At 54.8% G+C, this 21,935-nt stretch overlaps 2 protein-coding genes across 3 annotated transcripts; one reads left to right on the top strand and one right to left on the bottom strand.

Annotated features, from left to right (window-relative positions):
• Positions 1 to 432: 432 nt before the first annotated feature.
• On the bottom strand, positions 433 to 10,160 carry ECE1 (endothelin converting enzyme 1). 2 transcript variants are annotated; one of them, XM_062507449.1, is made up of 18 exons: positions 10,055 to 10,160; positions 9,536 to 9,622; positions 8,472 to 8,617; positions 7,558 to 7,802; positions 6,147 to 6,271; positions 5,652 to 5,864; positions 5,370 to 5,561; positions 4,698 to 4,840; positions 4,498 to 4,612; positions 4,185 to 4,295; positions 3,843 to 3,941; positions 3,650 to 3,727; positions 3,177 to 3,280; positions 2,866 to 2,976; positions 2,670 to 2,737; positions 2,403 to 2,593; positions 2,214 to 2,309; positions 433 to 1,926 (listed from the first exon to the last, which is right to left on the bottom strand). In XM_062507449.1, the coding sequence occupies exons 2-18, from the start codon at positions 9,620 to 9,622 to the stop codon at positions 1,750 to 1,752; spliced, it is 2,301 nt and encodes a 766-aa protein (XP_062363433.1). In that variant the 5' UTR covers positions 10,055 to 10,160; the 3' UTR covers positions 433 to 1,749. The 2 variants fall into 2 exon arrangements, with proteins under 2 accessions (XP_062363433.1, XP_062363434.1); XM_062507450.1 differs by lacking the exon at positions 10,055 to 10,160 and having other exon boundaries at positions 7,558 to 7,770; positions 8,476 to 8,617; positions 9,536 to 9,628.
• A 5,017-nt stretch (positions 10,161 to 15,177) lies between these two features.
• On the top strand, positions 15,178 to 21,422 carry ALPL (alkaline phosphatase, biomineralization associated). Its single transcript, XM_062507645.1, has 11 exons — positions 15,178 to 15,250; positions 15,324 to 15,443; positions 16,407 to 16,522; positions 17,121 to 17,295; positions 17,382 to 17,557; positions 18,918 to 19,061; positions 19,210 to 19,279; positions 19,914 to 20,048; positions 20,677 to 20,868; positions 20,954 to 21,073; positions 21,172 to 21,422. The coding sequence occupies exons 1-11, from the start codon at positions 15,193 to 15,195 to the stop codon at positions 21,420 to 21,422; spliced, it is 1,557 nt and encodes a 518-aa protein (XP_062363629.1). The 5' UTR covers positions 15,178 to 15,192.
• The last annotated feature ends 513 nt before the right edge of the window (positions 21,423 to 21,935 follow it).

Here is a 21,935-nt window from a genome sequence, read left to right as displayed (position 1 = left end):
TACAGAGCTGGCAGCATCCCACCAGTATCACCAAACCATAAATAAGGGAGTTTGGAGAGAGACCTGTGTGGGGCCTGTGCTCCTGGATCCAACCATAGCCCAGCTGGCCAAAAACTCTCCTGGGAGGAAGGAAAAGCACCCAGGAAAGACCTCCTTGCTAAGGAGCTGTGTGGGGCCATGCCATAGAGATGGAAAGCAAAGAGCCACCTGCAGTGAGAGTGAGGTTTTTGGGAAAAAAACCCTGGATTTAGCCTCCAACAGAGGCGCCAATCACCAAGCACAGGCTGGGAAAAGCCTCCTTGGCTCAGTTTTGTCAGCATGGGACAGTCTCAGTGGTGTAGACAGGGAGAAGAGCACAAATAAAGGGAGGCACACCCTCCTGCTATAAGAAAAAAAAAAAAAAAAAAACTTTGAGTAGTGATCAGCTACAAATCCAGTAAAAAGTATTTATTATTTCAATTACAATAAGCCCCACACGTACAGTGAAAAAATAGTTACAAAAAACCAGCCCCTTCCATCCCTCCCTTTACATATAAATATTAAAAATCCCTCTATGTCTCTGCTTTGTCTAAAGCAAGACAAAGCACAGCACCTGAGCTCTTGTCAGTGCTTTCCCCTCACAACAAGTATTAAAAACATCCCTTTAAAAAGTCTCTCAGCCCCATCCTGATCACTTCTCATGCCAGTGCCAAACCAGCTGTGGAGGTACGGAGTTCTGGTGCCACGTGGTGCTTTTGGGGCTTGCAGTTTCCCAGGCAGAGAGCAGGCTTGCCATGAGAGAAGCAGTGGCAGGAACCGCCTGCACTTGTCTGGGAAGCTTTAGAGCCAGGAAATCCTGGCTGGGCTGGCTTCAGACGGGATAGGAGGGAGAACAGGATGCTTCATCCACCCCATAACCACCTTGGTTACATCAATTTTTCCCTTTACACTCTGAAATTAAAGCTAATCCCAGGAGCTGCAGCATCCCGGCACAGCCTGTGACTTGCAGCATCCTCCAGCCCTGTCCCCAGGCCTGCTGTCCCTAATTTTCTCATCAGCAACCTGTGAGGATAGTCCCTCTCAGAGAAACACAGGATCCAAGACTGAAAAGATATCCACAGCCCTACCCAGCTTCCCTGGCCAAGGGACTGTCACCAAAGGATACTGCACCTACAGCTTCACTAAGTAAAAAAAAAAAAAAAATAAATATACTAATCTTTTACTAAAAAAAGGCTTTTAAATGCATTTTCCCTGAAAATTTCCAGTGTATTCCACAACACATGAAAAAAATATATGTATTTCTCCCCCCGCCCCAAAAAAAAAAAATCTTAAAATATTTTCCACCCTTGTGTGCGCATCTTTGGAGAGAGGGTGGTACATCAGGTGTATTTAGACACACAGACCTGCCACTCTTGGGGGTTCCCTTTATCACCTTCAAACCAGAAGGGTTTTCTGGGCAATGGGTCAGGCTGGAGCACTGTGTGTGTAAATACAAGCAGTGCCCACGGATGCATGTGCCACAACACTTGGCCTGGTCACGGTGGGAAAGAAGAGACCATTTCAGAAGTCATTTCACCAACAAGCAGGGGGTGAGGAGTTTTCACAGTGGATTGAACCTTGGACAATGCCAGGGGTGCAGACACCGCTCTGGAGGAGGAGTCGGGCTCTCCGTGGCATGGAGAAGTGGTTTGAGCCTCAAAGGACTGGGGAAGCTCAGCTGTTGGCAGAGGACAGAGCAACCAGCCGCTGGTTCCCTTGGGCACTCGCCCATCACCAGACCTCACACTTCTTGATGGGGTTCATGGGGGAGCCTGGGGGGCAGCTGAAGTGCTCCGCAAACTCTGGGGAGTTGGAGACAGTGCCAATGACACGGAAACGCGAGGGGCTGTGGGGATCGGTGATGAGCCCTTCATGCGAGCTCTCTGGTGTCCGAACTGAGCACCACACCTACAAATGGAGCACAAGGGGCCCGAGTACTGACACCCATCACCACGGGGGCCAGCTCGCTGCTGAATCCAGCCCCTCTGCCTGGGTGATGGGGGTCAAGGCAGCTCAAGCTTCAGCTTTGTCTCCCTCTGTACCCAGCACCATATCAATCTCATTCTCCATCCACTACATCATTTCTGGAGGACTCCATTTTGCTATCACACCCTCCCAAGCCCATCTGAGCGTGCTCCACCCCCAAAAATCTACATGCCCATCCTCCTGCCTCCCAAGGTCACCATGTGACCTACCTGTGCAAAACCAACAAAGAAGAGCTGGTAGTTGGTGAGGCCGAGAGTTGGGAGTATTTCTTCATCCCCATTCTTTTTCAGCCAGTTTTGATATGCCTGAAAACCAGGCAGCACAGAGGACTCAGGAAACAACACAAACCCCCACCACAGCATGCCCCCCTTTGAATCTCCCCAGCCCCGTGGTCCTACCCGATAGGCAGCCTTGAGGCCCCCATTGTCAGCGATGTTCTCCCCAAGGGTGTGCTTGCCATTGACTGCCTCACCATTGACAGTGTAGTTGCCGTACTGTTCCACCATGCACGCTGTCTGATGCTTGAAGGCCTCCACTGAAGAGTTCTTCCACCAGGCACGCAGGTTGCCATCTTTGTCATATTCCCGGCCTGCAAAAACACAGTGGAATCTTTATCTCATACTGACCAGCCCTCCAGCTGTCCACCCACCTGGCTCTGGTCATACCTTGGTCATCAAAGGCATGTGTCAACTCATGGCCCACCACCACGCCAATCCCACCAAAATTCAGGGACCTGCAGGAGGGTATTGCAGAGGTTAAGAAAGCAGCCTCTGCTCTCTACAGCCATGAAACTTAGCCTAAGATTTGGATATAGGAAGAAAGCTGGGAAACCTGTCCTCTCTGTTTTCCCATGGCTCTTACTTGGGGGATGCACGGGTGTAAAAGGGAGCCTGGAGGATGCCAGCAGGGAAGACAATCTCATTCTTGGTGGGAGAGTAATAGGCATTGACCGTCGGAGGTGTCATGCTCCACCTGGAGGAACACAAACATGGCCAACATGGCAACATAAACCATCACCAGTATTTGCTCCAACATCCAATTTTGTTGCAAAGCGGTTGTCCTAAATTTATCTCCCCAAAACCAGCACATGCTGGTGGACACCAAGTCCCAGTGCTGCAGATATGCTGATATTCCCCACTGAGTATAACAGGGAAGTGGAGCAGAAGACTTACTGGTCCCGGTTTGGCGGTTTCCGGAGCTGGTCAGCCGTGACCCTGGCTGAGAAGTTGTAAAACTGCATGACGTTCTTGAAATAGAGGTCGGACACAGCCTCATACTGCAAAAAGAACAAGTCACGAGTGGTGTGTGGTGATTGCACCACACTCCCTCCCTTCACAGTCACATCTGAGCCCCCAGAGCCAGCAGAGTTACAGCTTCTCCTGTTTCTACTCCTCTCCAACATCTACGGAGTCTCTGGAGGGCACTGAAGCACTGTTATAGAAAATGGTTCCTTTTCCCAGGAAAGGATCCCAAGAGCCCCAGACACCCCAGGACTGGCCCACAGATCTTTGGGAAGTCTCTAGAGAAGGGCCAAGGACATCAGTGAGATCCTTCTGGAGGAAACCTGGGGTTCAAGGCTGCCCTGGTGATATGGACACATCCTGTAGAAAACCCAGGGGACGTACTGACCAACTGACCAACTCACATCATTAAAGACTTTATCCAGCTCCTTGGGGTCCATGATGAATTTAGGATAGCCGATCATGTTGTAGATGGCATCTGCCTGGAGGGTGACAAGGACCACAATGCTTTCAGTGCCAGAGATGGAGGACAGGCTCACACAGTTCCACCATACTCCACCCTCACCCTCTTCCCCAGCGCAGCCACCAGTGCCTCACCTTCTCTTTGGCTGATTTCCTCGTCTCTTCATCCATCCACTGCAGGGTCTCCAGGCTTTCCTCGAAGGCAGTTTTAATCTCCGCAATCATTTCCTCTGCCTAGACAAAACAAGGCAGCACAGTGTCAGTCGAGAGCTGGCTTCCTGTCCCAGAGAGGTCAGTGACCCTCACACCACAGGGAGGAAGAGGCTGGGAGGCCAAGACAACACATGGTGAAAAGCCCAGCACACAGAGATGCACAGTGAACACGAGGACAAAGAAACATTGTCTGCCTCGACAGTTCCAGCATTGTAAAGGCTTTCCCAGCACCAGGACTCACACACTCCTGTCTTGGGGACGTACCACCTGCTTGCTGTCCTCAGCAAAGGTGGCCTTGACAAACATGGCCCCCAGGGCGAAGCCCAGGTTGTTGTCTGTGTCACTGATGCAAAACTTCCAGCGCGGGAGGCAGCTCTGCATGGGACAGGAGGTGCTCATCAGTGGTGGCATGGAACACAGCCCTCCACATTTCCACCCCTTGCTCCACCTGGCCCATCCAAACTTCTGCACCCCAAAAGCTGCCCCCCATCTTTATTCTTTGGATGCCACACGACAGGGCCTTGACATAAAAAGCCATCGCCATTTTAATTCAGGGCACTGGGGACTTCACCCTCACCTTCTTTGTCCCATACATCACTTCCATGAATTTTTCCTCAGCATCCCGGAAGCGCTGGTCAAGGAGTGGGCTGGTTTTCCGCACCAGGTTCCAGATCATGTAGTTGTTGAGGAGACTATGGTGAGAGGTGGTGAGTAGGCAGCAGCACATTGCTGCCCACCCTGGGTACCCAGGTCTCCTTACAGGCTGCGGGTTCTCACCACTTATCCGTGGCCAGGATGAGGTCAGAGACCTGCTCCAGGTACTCCTTGGCATAGACCACAACAGGCTCTGACTCGTTGAGCTCCACGGGGTAGAAGACCGTGGAGAGGAAGGGCATCCAGTCCACAGCTGGTGCCAGCTCCTGCAAAAGCCACAGTGCTGTGATGGACTTAAAAACCATCGCACGGGGTAGAAGCTGCTTCTAGAGCTGGAATTGGCTGTATTGGTCCCCATTTCATGGATTCAACTGATTTTGCAGAGGCCAGTTCCCACAACAGCAACGTCCTTGAAAGGTTGGAGGGGAGTAAACAATTTCCTCCCACAAAGAAGGAAAAGAAAGTACGGTGGGTGTCAGAGATGTTGGCCATAAGTCATTAGAGGGCCTTTGGGAACACTGGGAAGTGACCGGGCTGACATCCAGGAGCAGCAGTGCTAGAAGGACATAAGTGCTGCAGTAGGATGGCTGCCAGCCCCAGTGGTGGTCCAGAGGCTGGGAGGAAGGGTCAGGGTAGGATTTCCCCAAGGAGGACATAGGCCAAGCTGTTGCACAAGAGCTTTCCAGGCTGTGTCAGCTGGTGTCAGGATTCCCAGAGGAGCTGTGTCACCTCCATCCGTCCACCCCACTTCCTAAACCACAGCAGAATGGGGAAGCTTGCCAGCTCCATTCCTACCTTTAGGTCTCCTGCTGTCATTTTATGGTAGATGACCTCCTCATCCCGGTGCTTCTCCTGCGGGATGGTGATGTTGGCCAAGGCTGTCTCAAACTCCAAGATGTGCTGCATCTGCTGCCGTGTTGACTCCTCATCGATGCCTCCCAAGAACATCCCCAGCTGCACCATGTAGTTCAGGTACCCGGTGAGCACCTGTGTGGTCAACAGGTGGGATCAGCATGGTGGGTGCCACCCACCCATGGCATCCCCCCAGCCAACCCACATTGCCCCCAACACCCTCACCTTCTCATTCTCTGTCTTGTTCAGATAGTAATCCCGTGATGGGAGGCCCAGCCCCGACTGATCCACCTGGATGACGTTGCTGTTGGAGTTCTTGGAGTCGGCACTGACATAGATGGAAAAGAAAGGCGAGGTGCGATAATGCGCCGTCACCTCCCGCAGCGTCTCGTTGAAATTGTCACCAGCACAGGTACCTGTGATGTTCCAGCCACCCAGCTGCAGACAGACAGCAACCAACTTTCGAGTAAGAAACAGCCACCTGAAATTGCTTCAATATCCCCTCAATATCCATCCCAGGGGGGAAACATCTTGCAAGGGGGCTAAAAAGCCCCATTACAGGATTATAAATGCCTGTCTCTGCCTGCCTGACCTGGGGGATGCTGTTCTGCAGGATGCACCAAGAATGGAGTATGGAGGGTGCTGGGACTGCCCATGACTGAACTTTTCTCCCCCACTTTGCAGAGGGAAGATGGCTTTTCCACAAGGACTAGGACATACCTTTTGGATGAGTTCTATGAGCGGGGTGGCACTCAGCTCCTCAATCTTGCTCTCATTCATGCAGGCTTGGTAATAGCGCTGTGCCTTGCGCTCTGCCTCGCTTGACACATTGGCCGTGGTGTTTTCTGTGGGAGGTACCCAGGGAGAATCACATGGGGCTCCAGGGATGGGCATCCACTGAAGCCAGAAGGATTCAGCCCCATTTTGGGCAAGGCTAGGCTCCAAAAAGGTGCCAAGGATTGTCCCAGTAGTCCCCACCATGCCCCCAAAGGCATCCCACTGGCCCCATTCCATCTTGGCCTCCTGCCCCCTGTCTCCTTTCCCACCCACAGTGACTGCTCCAACTCTTTGGGGACAAAAGATAAGGAAAAAACTAAAAGCATTTTTATTTTTCCAGCAGCTTTGATATTTCCAGCATCATCTAGCTCCGGGTGCTGCCCTCGCCTCTGTGCTGGTACCCCCCAGCCCAGTATTATTTATTCCTGCAAAAAGGAACAATAAATCCATTTTTCTTCTCTGCCTCCAAAACCTTCCTTTCATCTCCCCAGCTGAAAATCTGCTTCCCCAAAGGGCTTTTCGGGTTTTTAAAATTTATTTTCCTGATGACACAGCTTGCACCTTTGGCTTCCCAGCTGTGTGGTTTTATTAACTAAAGGTCCCTCAGCTACAAGGAATTCAAGGAAATGCCGAACGCGACCACTTGGCTGGAGGCCCAGTCTCTTCTCCCAGTAAAACCAGTGCCAGATTTCTGCTAGAAAAGCCGGGGACGAAGCTGTTCCCGCACCACCCCGTTTCTCTCAAAAGACAACACTCTTCCCAAACCTTCTCTTTCCAGATAATCAGCCTGGCCCAGTGTAAAGTGCTGATAAGGAGCCAGTTGTTTGCTCAAAACTTGAACAAACCGTCCCTGGTGGTTGATTGGATAAGGCGCTCTGCTTTGCTGCTCGCATGCAGAGGCTGAGCCCAGGACCCTCCCTTTGCCTGGGGAGTTTTGGCTCCCAAAAAATGGCCCTATGGGCAGCCAGCCCCCTCAAAAGGCTGCTCACAAAGCCTGGAAGTTATAGAACAGGAAAAATGTATATCCTTGGGGTGATAATGGGACATTAGTCTCTGGATGCAGTCTGGAGTGCAAATCCTGAGTTTCAGAGCTCCTGGGAATGCCACCATGGGGTTTACAGAGCAGAGGCCTTTTCCCTACTCAGCACCAAAGACTAGCAACAACACAGTCAAAAATCTCAGGACCATCTAGGAGAGCAAACACAGCCAGGATCTGTTTCTCAATGTCCTCACAGACTGGTGTGACACTGGAGTTCAATTCCAACCTCATATTCCCATGCATATGTTTTTTGTATCCCCTGCACCTAACAGGGCCCCTGGGCATTCTGGGGTCCCACTGCTCCCATGCACTCACCCAGCAGGTGCTTCATGATGGCCTGGTTGTGCTCCCAGAGGTTGTTGAAGGTACCCCAGCGCGAGTGACCATCCGGGAGGGGGTTGGCCTTGATCCAGCCCCCACAGGCATAGCTGAAGAAGTCCTCGCAGGGATTCACCGTGCGGTCCAGTGAGCTGAGGATGGAGCTGGTGATGGAGATGCAGGCTTCTGACAGACACACGGCAGGTGGCCCTGGGAGGGCAGGGACAGGTTCAGCTCCTCTGCTGCAGCAGGATGAGCGGCAGCACCACAGAGCATCTTGCCCTGAGCCAAAGGGTGCAGGCAGATACCCCACCTGGTGCCTGAGCATCCCACTTTGTACCTCACCACCCTGCTTTAGGGTAAGCAATACAGACTAGCATGCTGACCTATGTCTGAGCATCCTGCCCAATCATCCCACCCCAGGGCAAGCATCTCATCTTATGCCCAAAGATCCTGCCCAGTCGTCCACTCTGGGGTGAAGGATGAAGAGAAACAGTCCATCCTGTGCTCAGACATCAAGCATTAGGATAAAGGAACAGAGAAAACACTTTATCCCACATCTGAGCATCTCACCCTGGGGTTAAAGGGTGCAGGTGACCATCCTGTCTTGAGCCCGAACATCCCACTCCACGCCTGAACATCCCGTTTGATACCCAAGAACCCTGTCCTGGGGTGAGAGGCATAGGTAAGCATCCCACCTTGCACCAAATATCATGTACTGGGAACTCCCCAACAGCGCACCCCGGTCAAGGGGGCAGGATCCCTGTGCATTTGTTTGCTCAAAACTTGAACAAACCACCCCTGTCAGTTGCTCGGATAAGCTGCTCTGCCTCAGTGTTCACATGCAGAATATGAGCCCAGGATCCTCCCTTTCCTGGGGGAGCTTTGCCCCCAAAAAATGACCAAAGGACTTACTGGCTCTGTACTGGAAGATGAGTACAAGCAGACAGGTCATGAGCAGCACTGCCAGCGCTCCCACCAGCACCACCAGCTGCTTTTCAGCACGTGTCCGCTCTGCCCAGCACCCCCGGCTGCCCCGTGAGCTGCGGAAGTTCACCTGTGGGAAGAGCAGCGCCGTCTCCCCACTGGCAGAAAAACTCACTGATGGAACCCCCATTTTGCTTCCCACAGCCCAGGGCAGAAATTTGGCCCCAGCAAGGGATCAGTCATGGACTGGGCTGGGAAAGGCAGCAGCTGCCTTCCAGAAACCAGGCAGGAAGGGCGGCACAATGGCAGGAAAGGGAGTGGGACGAGTGCTTTGGAGGGCTCACCTGCTGTCCCGTGCCACCCTGAACCCCTCCTCAAGCACAGCATAACCCCATGGCTGTCCCCGTCCCCACTGCCGGCATTGGGACAGGGTGGGGGCTGCATCGGAAAGTGCTTTAACAGGATACTCCCATTCAGCCGACAAACGTCCCCAGGAAACATCTCAATGTGACGGCAAGTGGAGACAGCCCCGCCGGGAGAAGTAAAAACACATTTAGGGCAGAAACCACCGTTCTAGAGACTGATGGAGTTGTGATTGGGGCCAGGACAGAGAACATCTCTCCAGACCTGAACCTTTCCTGGTGAGGCCAGACACTGGCAGCCATGGAGCTTTTTCTTGCCACCCATGGCCCTCTTTAAGCTGCTTTCCCACTGCTTGGGAAGGAATTAACTTAATCTCCTTTTGTGTGTGGACAAAACTTCAGTGCTGTGATAATTGCTCACCCCAACCATGCTGGGAAGGGGTTTGGCAGCAGAAAAACTGGGAGGAGGGATGCTGAAACAGTGGAGGCAGGATATGGCCCTGCTGCCTTGCTGTGCCAGAACGGGAGCAAAGGGCAGCAGTGGCAGGAACCAACATGGCTCTGCCCACACTGGACTTTACCCTGCAAGCACTGGTCCGAGGTAGAAAACCCTTCTGCACCCCCTTTGCTGCTTGCCAGGACACAAAATCCCATTTTTCCTCCCTAAAAGACACATGAAGCTATACCTGAAAGCCATTGGGGTATCCATCACCTTCACCAAGGGAGTCCAGGGGGTCTTCATCATCCAGCGTTGCCCGCTTGTAGGTCGACATCTGCATGGGGAGATCAGCAACAGAGGTGCTCAGTGGCTGGGGTTGAAGAAGAGGATGAAGAACAAGGAAGGTTTACACACCTTCTAAAGCCACCTCCTCCTCCGGGGAGCAAAATCCCAAATGGCTCTGAGGCAGTAAAGCACTACACAAATGTCGGAGGATGGTTATGGAAAGTAAAGAGGGCCGGAGCCAAGAGCTGAGCAAAGCCCAAACCCGCCTCACTTTCCCCCGGGGCCGGGTTGTGCAACCTCCCCTTCAGCCTGGAATAAAGCCGATCCACCTCCTCCCCGCAGCGGGGAGAGGGACCCCCCTGTGCCAGGGAACCCCGGCGTGCCAGGCACCTGGGAAAGGCTGGCAGCAGTGAAAACGGCTTTTCACCCTGAAACTACCGGCTCGCTCGTGCTCTACGCCCTATCTGTGAACCCTACGCACCGTGAAACACCCGGAGACGTCCCTGCAAGCACCCAAAGTCGACAGCACCAGGAATTTCAGCTGTGGACGGGCTCCCTCCTGGCGCCGTGTCCTCCGGGCATTATCTTGTGCCTGTGCCCAGCTCTTATCTCATCCCCGGCAGAAAAACAAGGAAAACTGCACGGGTTGGCAGCCGGCCCTTAATCATGCCGCCGCCGCTGTTTCCTTCCCCCTGGCACTGCCCTGCCATTCAGCCGGATTGTCTCCCGACGGAGCAAACAATCCTCCACTCCCCACCGAGGGGCTGAGCACCCCAAACTCCACCCTGACCCTGCTACCGATGGCCCAAGCGGCACCACTTACAGCCCTTCATCCGCGATCAGCGCAGCGAGGGGATTTACACCCATCTGGATGTCCCTATCCCACTGCCATCAATCCCAAAGGGACTGATCCAAACCCCGCACAGCTGTGCCTCAGTTTCCCCTGGCAGAATGAAAGCACCGGTTCTCAGCCTTGTTTCCAATAGCAGCCTTCCCAAATCCTCCTTTGCACATTTAAAAACAAATCGCATCCTCTCCCTGGACCCCATCTCTTCCCCGAATCCCAAATCCCAGCCTCAGTTTAATTAACTACAAAACACACCTGGGGGGAAAAAAAAGGGTTAAAACGAAGAGGTGGTTTCCCTCCTTGGTTGTACCGAAATCTCTGTTTGCAACCCCAAAATCTCCCTTGTGCGCCCGCCTGGAGCCTGAGAACCGTGATGCGAAAGAGCCTCAACTGCAAGATTTTATCGCGGGAAAAATCTCTGTTTAGATCCTATTTTTTCCCAACCCCTTTCACTTTTTTCCACCTATTTTAGTACTTCGCACATGGCTGAAATCAGCAGCTCCAGGCACAAACAGCTCCCCACGCGGTGGGGGGGATCCATGAAGCCCCTATGCTCTGCAACATCAAATTCCTGAAATCCCAGCTCTCACTCCATTTCCTGAGGAAATGCAATTTTTTTTTTCCCTCGGCGATCCCCCACCCTGCCTACCCCAGCCTGAAAACAAAAGGAAAAAGACCAAAAAATAATCCCTTTCTGTTCTCCTTTCACAAGAGATATGTTAGTTCAACCCTCTACCAGCCATCACAGAATCCAAACTGAGCCCGAGCTACCCCAAAACACCGCTGAGAGGCACCGGGATCGATCCCCAGCATCCTTAATTTGAAGAGAAATCGGGTCCGGGAGGTATTTTTAACACCCATATCCTCCATATTTGGGACACTGTAGGACCTCTGGGTGCTCCCCACCCCTCTTCAGCACGTGAAGCAGGCGCACCCCTTTCCTGGGCGAAAAACTGGGTAGTTTTTTCGTACGCCTCCCCCTTCCAAAGCGTTATTTGCTTCAATGAGAATAAAAATGTCTTTTCCCAACTCCAACAGGGTGGGGGGTACCCAGGGGTGCACGGGGGAGGTGTGGGGCATCCAAACTTTAACCCCCACGCAAAGGATTTTCACTCTCTTTACAACTTATAAAAATCTCACCATTACCTTAAATGGCCTGGTTTTACCCCAAATCGCTCCTTCGCTTTATAAACAATAAGCCCCACGTGCTCGGAGCCCGCACACCCCCAGCAAGGCTCGGGGTGCCCCGGTACCGGCGAGGGGCTCCCCCGGCGGAGCAGAGCCGGGCGCTGGGGGCCCCTTGAGCCTCCACCGGATGCTTTCAATTCCCGTCCGGGCGCCATTTCGGAGCAACCATGGCCACGGTCGCGATGGCGATTGCTCGCCTCCTCGCAGCCCCTCCAACCCCCCCACCTCCACCCTGAGCCCCCATGTCATCCCCGCGCCCCCCAAAGCCCCGCCTTGCAAAGCGGTGCCCACCCGTCCCACCCCCAGCACCCATGGGTGCCCCCGCACCTCCACAGTTCGGAGTCAGCGCCCAGCGAGGCTCAGCCTACTAATTAGGATGTCCGGGGTAAATAGCAACTCTCGGTGTTAATTACGGGTTTGGGGGGGAGTCCCCAGTTTTGTAGGGTGTCCCGGCTGCAGATAAATTAGTTTTTAAAGAAAAGCTAAAAAAAAAGCAGCAAAGAAAGGGTTAAATAAAACAAAACGAAAAAGGAGGAGAGCAACCCAACAACCCAGTTTGGGGGTGTTCGAAAACAGCCGCACAAAAGTGGTTTCAGATGGGTGGAGGGTGCCCTGCTCCCTTTGCAGAGGGAAACACGGTGCAAACCCCCGCGAGTCTGGGTCAAAAGTAGATTTGGGGGCGGCGGGGGCGGGTTCAAGTGGAGCACCCACTTTGTGGTCCCCACCCACTGGCCACAAAGAAAACGCGGCGGAGGGTGCCCGAGTGGGGCACCTGGGGCTGCAGTGGGGGTCCCTTGGGATGCAATGGGGGATCCCTTAAGGGTCCAGTGAGGGTCTCATGGGAGTCCCTCGGGGCTGCAAAGGGGATCCCCTATGGGATTACAAAGAGCATCCCATCCCGGGAGATGCATCACCCGCCGCCCCGCTTCGGTCAAGCACCCCCTACTCAACCACGCCCAGATTTGGGATGTCGCTGCCCTCCCCCCCTCCCCCCCCACTCACCATGGCTGTCACCCCACTCCCACCGGCCCCGGCCCCGATGGGGCGAGCACCCTCTGAGCCCCGGCACCGCTGGTGACGCCGCCGCGGCCTAGCGAGGGTGGCGAGTAAAGGATGTACCTGGGATGGAAAACCAATGGGGCCGCGGAGGGACGGGCTTCCCGCACGCCTCCTTTAACTCTTTCGGGGGCCCCGAGCCCCGTTTGGGGGGCCCCACATGCCCCCTCGCTGCCGGCAGCATCCCCCCGAGGAAGCCCTGGCTCCCTGGCCGGGGTGGATGTGACGTCCCGGGGCGAGCGTGCAAGGCACGATCCCGGCGGCGGGCGCTTGTGCAAGCGCGAAAGCACGTGAGGCTGCAGGGCCGCGGGGGGAGCGCACGGAGCTGCGAGCGTGCGGCCGTGCAAGCCTTGCATTGCAAACACACGAGCGTGTGTATCTCAAAACCACGCGTGTGTGAGCGAGCGGTGCCACCAACAACCCGGCGCCCGCCTGTGAGACGGCACACGTGCAGTTGTGCAAGAGCGTGCGAGAGCTCGGGGCTGTGCTGCTTGCAAGCCTGCATCTGCATGCGAGAACACACACACACACTCGTGCATGCCTGCAGTTGAGCAACTGCCAGCCTCAGCTTCCCCACTGCACCAAAGGCTGCATTGCCGCGTTGTCAGGGATGGGAACACGCGGTGCCACCTCCCTGCCCCCCGCGGTGCCTCCACCCCTGCACTGCCCCGGCGGGCTGAGCACTGACACACTCATCACACCCACGGGGCTGCAAATCGCTTTTGCTGGGCTGCGAAAGTGCTGAGGGGTACAAAGGGGTGGAGAGAGAGGGGAAAGGGTTCCGGAGGGACTTGGAGGGTCCGCAAGACGCTGTGCATCGCGGCAGAGTTGGGGCTCCCTTGGTTGCGCCCCGAGGCTCCCGGGGAGCGGATTTTTGGGCTGAGACCGCCACCTTCTGAAAAGGGACGGGCGGCTTCTCAGGTCACGGAGCCCCCCGGGCTGGTCCCACCATGGGGAAATGGGCGCAGGGCTGCGAGTCACACGCAACGCATACACTCTCCGTCCTCGTCATCAAGCCGTGTTTATTATAGTACCTACGGTAACGCCGCGGGATCCCAGGAGGGATCTCTAGTGGGCTGCAGCAGGAGCCCGTGTGGGGAAACTGAGGCAGAGGGACGTCACTCATCTCCATTACCCCCACCCCAACCCCTCGCTGATGCTGCTAGCACGGTTTGGGTGAAATAATGCAAAATGCGGCAAAATACAATTTTACCCCACCACGAGGGACCCGAAACTCCCACGTGTGAAGCGGGGGAGGGCTGCTCAGCACTTACAGCCAGGCTTGGTGCACCCCAGTCCTCCCAGTATAACCCGGCAGAGGGCACCAGTACGCCCAGTTTATGGCCTTTTCTCCCCCCGCCCCCCCTCTTGCTGGCAGCAGGGGGAGGGTGGAGGAAGGGGAGGAGGAGGAGGAGGTGAAGGCCGGGTGTGGGGGGATTTAAGGGCTTGCGGTCCCCCCGGCCCGGCCTCCTCCCGCTGCCCAGAGGGACGTGGGTGTCGGGACCTAAGTTAGTGCGGGTACGTGTGTGACAGCCCCCATCCCCGGTAAGGACCCCCTGGGACCACCGCTGCCCTCCCGGGGGAGGGAGGGTCTCCGGGGAGCGAGAGCTGAGGGGGCGTGCAGCGAAGGGGAAGTGCCACGGGGATGTGGAGCTGATGGGGACAGGAGAGTGCCATGGGGACACAGGAGTGTGGTGGAGACGTGGGTGTGCAACAGGGGCACGGGTATGTGGTGGGGACACAGGGGTGTCATGGGGACATGGACATGTGATGGGAACGTGGGTGCACAACAGGGACACAGGCATGCCACGGGGATACAGATGTGGTAGGGACACGAGTGTGCGGCAGGGACATAGACATGCAGTAGGGACACGGGTATGCAACAGGGACATGAGCATGTGGCCCACGGGTGGGCACACAGACATGGGATAGGGCCAGCAGCAAGTACATGGATGTGTGATGGGACGTGGTCATGTGGGTGCACAGCAGGGATAGACATGCAACCGGGATACAGGTGTGTGATGGGGATCAGGACATAACGGGAACAGGCTGGGGATAGGGACATGGGGGTACCTTAGGGACATGGGGACGTGGTGAGGACACGGGTGTGTGATGGGATTGCATATGTGCTGTGGAGCCATGGGTATGGGATGGGTGCACAGACATGACAGGGACACATGATGGGGACACATGAGAGGTACACAAGCACATGATGGGGACATGGCCATGTGATGAGGACCTCACTGTGCCACAGGGGCCGTGCCGGCTTCCCCCAGCTCAGGTTGGTGAGAGTGAGGTGACGCCTCATGGGACTAATGGCCAGGGGAGGGAGGGGGGTGGTGCAGAGAGGTAATAGGGTTGGCATGTCCCCTGGGGGCTCACATCGGTGACTGTGCAGGGAGGGGATGTTTCTTTCCATCTTCGCTTGGCTGACCCCGGGGCAAAGGTCTCGGTGAGGAAACTGAGGCACGAGCAGGTGCCACCCACTCTGCAGTTCTCTTCTGGCAGCACCCGCTCAGCGCCACAGAATGAAGGCTCTGTTTGTTCTCCTCCTCGCTCAGCTCTGCTCGGCATCGCTGGTCCCAGGTGAGTGAGGTTTGGAGGGGCAGCACCCCAAAAGTGGGTGCTGTTGGGTGCTATGAGCCTGGTTCCCCTGCAGAGAGGGAGAAGGACCCCGAGTACTGGCGGCGGCAGGCACAGGAGACCCTACGGAACGCGCTGCAGCTCCAGCGCCTCAACCAGAATGTGGCCAAGAACCTCATCCTCTTCCTGGGGGATGGTGAGATGGGAGGGGAGCACCCACTCTGGAGCAGGGACAGCAGGGCTGGGGATAGAGGGGGGTGATGAAGTGGGTGCAATAAAGTGGCTCCTGTGATAAACTGGGGCTTTGGCACATTGGGTGTTGTGGAAAAATAGATGCTGTGGTGAGTTGTGTTCTGGGATAGACTGAGTGCTGGGATCAACTGGGGTTCCAGGAAGTTGGGTGCTGGGGTAAACTGGGTGGTGCAATTAACTGGATTTAAAAAAAAACAAAAACGTGTGCTATGGTAAATTGAGTTTACAACAAACTGGGTGCTGGATAAACTGGATTTGCAAAAAATATTGGTTGGTGCAATCAGTTTGGTTTGCATTAAGTTGGGCGCTGGGGTAAAGTGGGTGCTGGTATGAACTGCATTTAGCATAAATTATGTGCTGCAATAAATTTGGTTTGCAATGAAATTGGGTGCCGGGGCAAAGTGGGTTGCAATGAATTGGATGCTGGCATAAACTGGGTGCTGCAATGAACTGGGATCACAGTAAACATGGTGCAGGGATAAACTGGGTTGGCAAAGAACTGGGTGCTCAGGTAAATTGGTTTTGCCATAATTTGAATGCTGGGATAAACTGGGATTACAATGAAGTGGGTGCTGGGATAAATTTGGTTTGGGAAAAAGAATAGAGTGCTGGGATAAACTGTGTGCTGAAGTGAATTGGATTTAAAAAAAAAACGTTGGGTGTTGCAAAAAACTGGGTTCTATGATAAACTGGCTTTGCAATGAAAAGTGGCGGCTGGGATAAACTGGCTGCACAATGAACTGGGCTTTCAAAAAACTGGTTGCTACGCTAAAGTGAGTGATGGGATAAACTGGACCATGAGCTAAACTGGGTGTGCAGTAACCTGAGATGAGCGGGGTTTGCGTGGAGCGGGTTGTGCTGCCCGGTGCCGCCGGGCTGTCCATGTGCGGCTGACGCTTTCCCGCAGGAATGGGCGTCTCCACGGTCACTGCCGCCCGCATCCTCAAAGGGCAGCTGCAGCACGGGCAGGGTGAGGAGAGCCTGCTGGAGATGGACAAGTTCCCCTTCGTGGCCCTGGCCAAGGTGAGCCCCCCGGGGACATGACACCCACCTCATGGTCACGGGCGGGCGGCATCGACCGAGCCGAAATTAGGTCAGGGGCGGCCGAAGGGAGCTGGCTCCGGTTGCCGCTGGCCGTGCCAGGAGCCGGCCGTGGGAACGGGGGGGGGGGGGGGGGGGGGAGAGAGGGGGAGGGGGGCAGGAGGAACCCGCCGGCTGCGGGACACCACGGGACCCCCCCCCCCACACACACCCCCCCCCCCCCCTTCTCCTGAGGTAGTTTTGCTGAACAAAGCATTTTAAAATAATAATTAAATTTTATGTCAGCAGCTACCTCCATTCACCCCGTGGGGATGCCCATGGCAGTGGCTTCTATCTTCCTGCCAAAAGATGGACTGAAAAAAGGCTAAAAGTAGCAAAATGCAGGGAGGGGAAGATGTGCCACCACGGTGGAGGCAGCAGGGAATAAAGAGAAATAGAGAGGGGACACAGGTGGGATGGGGGTTTGGTGCAGCCAAACAGCACAGGGAGGGCAGCCCCAGGGTGGGAATGATGGTGCTGTCAGTGGCAGTGGTGGTGGTGGGTGATAACTATGGTTGTTTATCTATCTCCCACCTTCCAGACCTACAATACCAATGCCCAGGTGCCTGACAGTGCGGGCACGGCCACTGCCTACCTCTGCGGTGTCAAAGCCAATGAAGGGACACTGGGGGTAAGCGCTGGTGTCACCCGGGACCGCTGCAACACCACCAAAGGCCAGGAGGTGACCTCCATCCTTCGCTGGGCCAAGGAGGCAGGTGAGGGACTGAGGGACTCCTGGCAGGTGGTCAGGCGGGCGGTTTTGGGGGTGTTCTCACCACTGTCCCCTGAACTGGTGGTACAGGCAAGGCTGTGGGCATCGTCACCACCACGCGCGTAACCCATGCCACACCCAGCGCTGCCTACGCCCACTCTGCCAACCGTGACTGGTACTCAGATGGAGAGATGCCCCCAGATGCCCTGGAGGGTGGCTGCAAGGACATTGCCCGGCAGCTGGTGGAGAACATCCCTGAGATTGAGGTAGGTATGAGGAAGGATCACACCAGGAATGTGTCCTAGAGTCAGTGGGGCTGGTACCAGGACAGCCTGGGGTGGGGGTTGGAGCCACCCAAGGGTGGGGACAGGGCTGCGGATAGATGTGTGACCAGGACCACCAATGATTGAAGGACCAGGATTCCCAGGAGATGCTGGGCTGGAAACACAAGTGGTTGAAGAGCCACAGCTCCCAGGAGATGGTGGGCTGCAACCACCAAGGGGTGTAGGGTCAGGACTGTGTGTATAAATGTACACACCCCTGCAAATTTGAGGCTGAGGACCAGGATTGTGGATAGATATGGGGCCAGGACCACCAATGCATGAAGAGTTGGGACCCTGATGCAATGGTGGACTGGGACCACCCATAGGTGCAGAACCAGGACAACCCAATGGTGCAGAGTCAGAGCCCCCAGCAGATGGGGGATCAGGACCACCCATGGGTACAGAGTTGGGACCCTCATCAAATATGGGACCAGGACCACAATGAGTGAAGTATCAGCACTTTCAGGTGGGCATGGGACCAGAACACTCAAAAACAGGTCTGGGACCACAGGCACCTGTAGGACCAAGCCCCAGACCCACAAATCCATCTTAACCTCCACCCTTCCCATAATTCCCAAACTCAAAACTCTCCCTTTCCCCCCCCCCCAGTTCTGCTCCTTGCTGTGGATTTATGCAGAAATTCAGCACTGTAAATAAATCTTCCTCTGTCCTTCAAAATAACCCCAAAGCAAAACATCCCAGCCTATTATTTAGCTCTTTAATAGCCTCTTTTGCTGTTTTTTTCCCTTTAATATAATTTTAACTCTGTCCCAGGCTGGAAATAATTATATAGTGGGGAAAAGTCTTTTTTTCCCCCCCCTTTTTTAGTTAATAATTTTGGCATTGGTGTTTTGCAGCTTTATAATTCACCTTCTACGCAGAGAAAGGGAAAAAAACAAAACAAAACCATAAAATCTCTACTAGGTTATAAATAACAGAGGCTAAATAAATCATGTTCCAAAGCAAACAGGGATTACCACGGGATGGGGCTCCATCCCAGAGGGTTCATGTGGGGATCCCGATGTGGAGCATCCTTCTCACAGATGGGGAAAAAAGATGTTCAAAAAGCCAAATCCCTGCTGGAATTGGTTATTTTTGTCCTGTGTTTTAATTAATAGGAGGAAATTCAGGGTTATTTTGAGCGAGGTGAAATTCCTCGGATGTTTTTGCCCACAATGCCAGGGCTTTCCTGGACATCCCGCTCCACCCCTTCGGGGTCTTCCCCCATTAAACCCCAGCTGGAGGGGAAAGCTTAAAATTATTTTAAGTTATTTAAAACTACATTTACTCCCGTCTTTTGCAGGTGATCCTGGGTGGAGGGCGGAAATATATGTACCCCAAAAATGTCAGTGATGTGGAATATCCCCACGAGGAGAAGCATCGGGGCACCCGCCTGGATGGCAGGAACCTTGTCCAGGCATGGCGGGAGGCCAAGCCCCATGGCAAGGTGACAGGGACTCTCTGGGGGTGGGAGTACACACACATCTCCCCACTGTAACCCTACAGAGCCATTGCTGGGGATGGAATATTTGGGGGGTGTCTGCAGGGATGGCAGAGGCAATGGAAAGGTGACAATGCCTGTCCCCTGTCCCCAGGTTGCTGAGTACGTGTGGCACCGGCGAGGGCTGCTGGCACTCAACCTCAGCCGTGTCGACTTCCTGCTGGGTGAGTCCCTGCACGCAAGGGTGCATCAGCTGGGTGCTGTCCCACAGCAGGACCCCTGTCCTGTCCTGGGGTGCTGGGGCAGCTGCAGTGGCCAGTTATCCTCCCAAGGGTGCTGCTGCCTCCAAGGGATGGTGGTACCTGTCCTGGACATGCTGGTAGCACCCAAAGATGGTTCTATTTCTGTGGGGATGCTGGTGCCCCCCCAACAGATCCTGTTACCTCCCTTGGGATGCTGGTACCCCAAAGGGATGCTGTTACACCCCCAAGGGTGGTGCTACTGCTGCCCCCAGGGATGCTGGTACCTCCCAAAGAGGCTGCAATTTCCCTAGAAATGCTGGTGCCCCACCCTGGGTTTGCTGGTGTGCTCTCAAGGGTGCTGCTACTCCCACCCTGGGACACATTTCCCTCCTCGGGATGCAGTTCTTTTGTCAGCAGTGAAATTCCCATCCCATCTGGAATGTGGAATCCAGCTGGGCAGGAGGAAGGAAGGGTTGGGATTTTACCCCGGCTTCTATCTAATCTTCCTGGATCCAGTGGTGTGTGAAACACTTGAGTCAGCACGAGGAGCAGGATTTGGCCCCACCTTTTTCTTTTGGTGGGAAAAGGATGTCCCCAGCAGTGTCCCTGTCCCCAGGCCTCTTCGAGCCAGGGGACATGGTGTACGAGCTGGACAGGAACAACGAGACAGATCCATCCCTCAGCGAGATGGTGTCTGTGGCCATCAGGATGCTCCAGAAAAATCCCCGAGGGTTCTTCCTCCTGGTTGAAGGTGGGGGGTTCATGGGGGTGCAAAAAGGGGGGATAAAAGGGGGTGATGCAGTGCAAAAACCGGGGTGAATTCAATGAAAAGAAGGGTGCAAAAGGAGAATAAATGGGGTGATGGGGATACAAAAAGGGGAGGATAAAAGGGGGTGATGCAGTGCAAAAAGGTGGGGAATTGGATAAAAGGGAGGTACAAAAAGTGAGGACTGGAAGGTGCAAAAAGATGATAAAGGGAGTCATGGAAGAATAAAAACAGGGATTAAGGGTGATGGTGCAAAAAGAGGCTAATGGGGAGATGGGAGTGCAAAAAAGGGAATGACAGGGAGGAAGGATAAAGGGGTGATGGGGGATACACGAATGACAGATAAAGGGGATACTGGGGGTGCAAAAAGAGGGGTAACAGGCAAGGAAGGTGCAAAAAGGGAGGGATAAAAGGGGTGAAGGTGGAGTGCTGAAATGGATAAAGAGTAGGGGGATGAAAAGGAGGAATAAAGGGGCTGAAGGGGGTGCAAAAGGGAGGATGTGGGATGTAAGAACGGGGGAGTAATGGGATGATGGAGTTTGTAGAAAGGGAATAAAGGGGGGTGCAAGACTGGGAAGAGGAAGGCAATGCTGAACGGTGCCGGGTTCCACAGGCGGCCGCATTGACCATGGGCACCACGAGGGGAAGGCAAAGCAGGCACTGCACGAGGCAGTGGAGCTGGACAGGGCCATCGGGCTGGCCTCGCACCTCACATCCACCCAGGACACGCTCAGCGTTGTCACTGCCGACCATTCGCATGTCTTCACCTTCGGCGGCTACACCCCCCGCGGGAACCCCATCTTTGGTGAGCCCTGCCTGGCCACTGTGCCAGGGACAACCTGGGGACATCGGGGGGGGATTCCATCCAGCTGACTGTGCCACACCACCAGGTCTGGCCCCGATGCAGAGCGACGTGGACCGCAAACCCTTCACTTCCATCCTGTACGGCAACGGCCCCGGCTATAAAATTGTGGCTGGAGAGCGAGAAAATGTCTCTGCCGTGGATTTTGGTGAGTATGTTTCGGGCCAAAATTCTTTAAAATCATCCCAGGCTGGCTAAAATGAGCTGTGTTCTTAAACGATTCTCATTTATGCTGTTTTCCCCCAGCACACGCCAACTACCAGGCACAGTCAGCCGTGCCACTGCGGCAGGAGACCCACGGTGGTGAGGACGTGGCCGTGTTCGCCCGTGGGCCCATGGCCCACCTGCTGCATGGGGTCCACGAGCAGAACTACATCCCCCATGCCATGGCTTACGCTGCCTGCATCGGCTCCAACCGAGGCCACTGCAGCGCCGGCGCCCGCCCCGCCACCCCCCTGCTCCTGCCCTTTCTCGGCCTCCTCCTCCTCCTCTGCTAAAGTGCCTCTTGCAAATCACCGAGGGGGATTTATTTTTAATTCATCCCCCCTTTTTATTTTTTTTGTGGACAGCAGCGCCCGGGAAAGAGGAGAGAGAGAACAGAGAGAGTCAGTGGAGCAAAAGCAGCGGTGGTTTAGTGCTGGGAGCTGCCTCTGTAAATATATGGTTCCTTCCCTATAATTAGCAGCGTTCCCTGGCCTATCCCAAACCCACCGTGGGATCTGGGATGGCAGCTGGAGCCTCGGTGGATAAAACCCCCTCTTTGAGCGAAATGCGATGGGGCTGGGTCCCAAAATGCCTCTGCGGTCCCTTGGCTGAGGACTGGACTGGTGTCCAACTCATCACACGTGGGGGGAGCCAGAGACCACAAGAAGATGGGGAAAAAATTAACTCATCGCGTTAATTTGTCCCTAAAGTTGGGTTTTGTTGTCTCGTCAGTGATTTATTTTGCTTTAAAATTCTTCGGGTTAAAGTAATTTGCTGCCCCGAGAGGGATTGGGGAGGGGCTGGGT

Source organism: Cinclus cinclus, chromosome 23, assembly GCF_963662255.1.
Source record: "Cinclus cinclus chromosome 23, bCinCin1.1, whole genome shotgun sequence".
NCBI lineage: Eukaryota > Metazoa > Chordata > Aves > Passeriformes > Cinclidae > Cinclus > Cinclus cinclus.
This window is presented reverse-complemented; position numbering and strand designations above follow the sequence as displayed.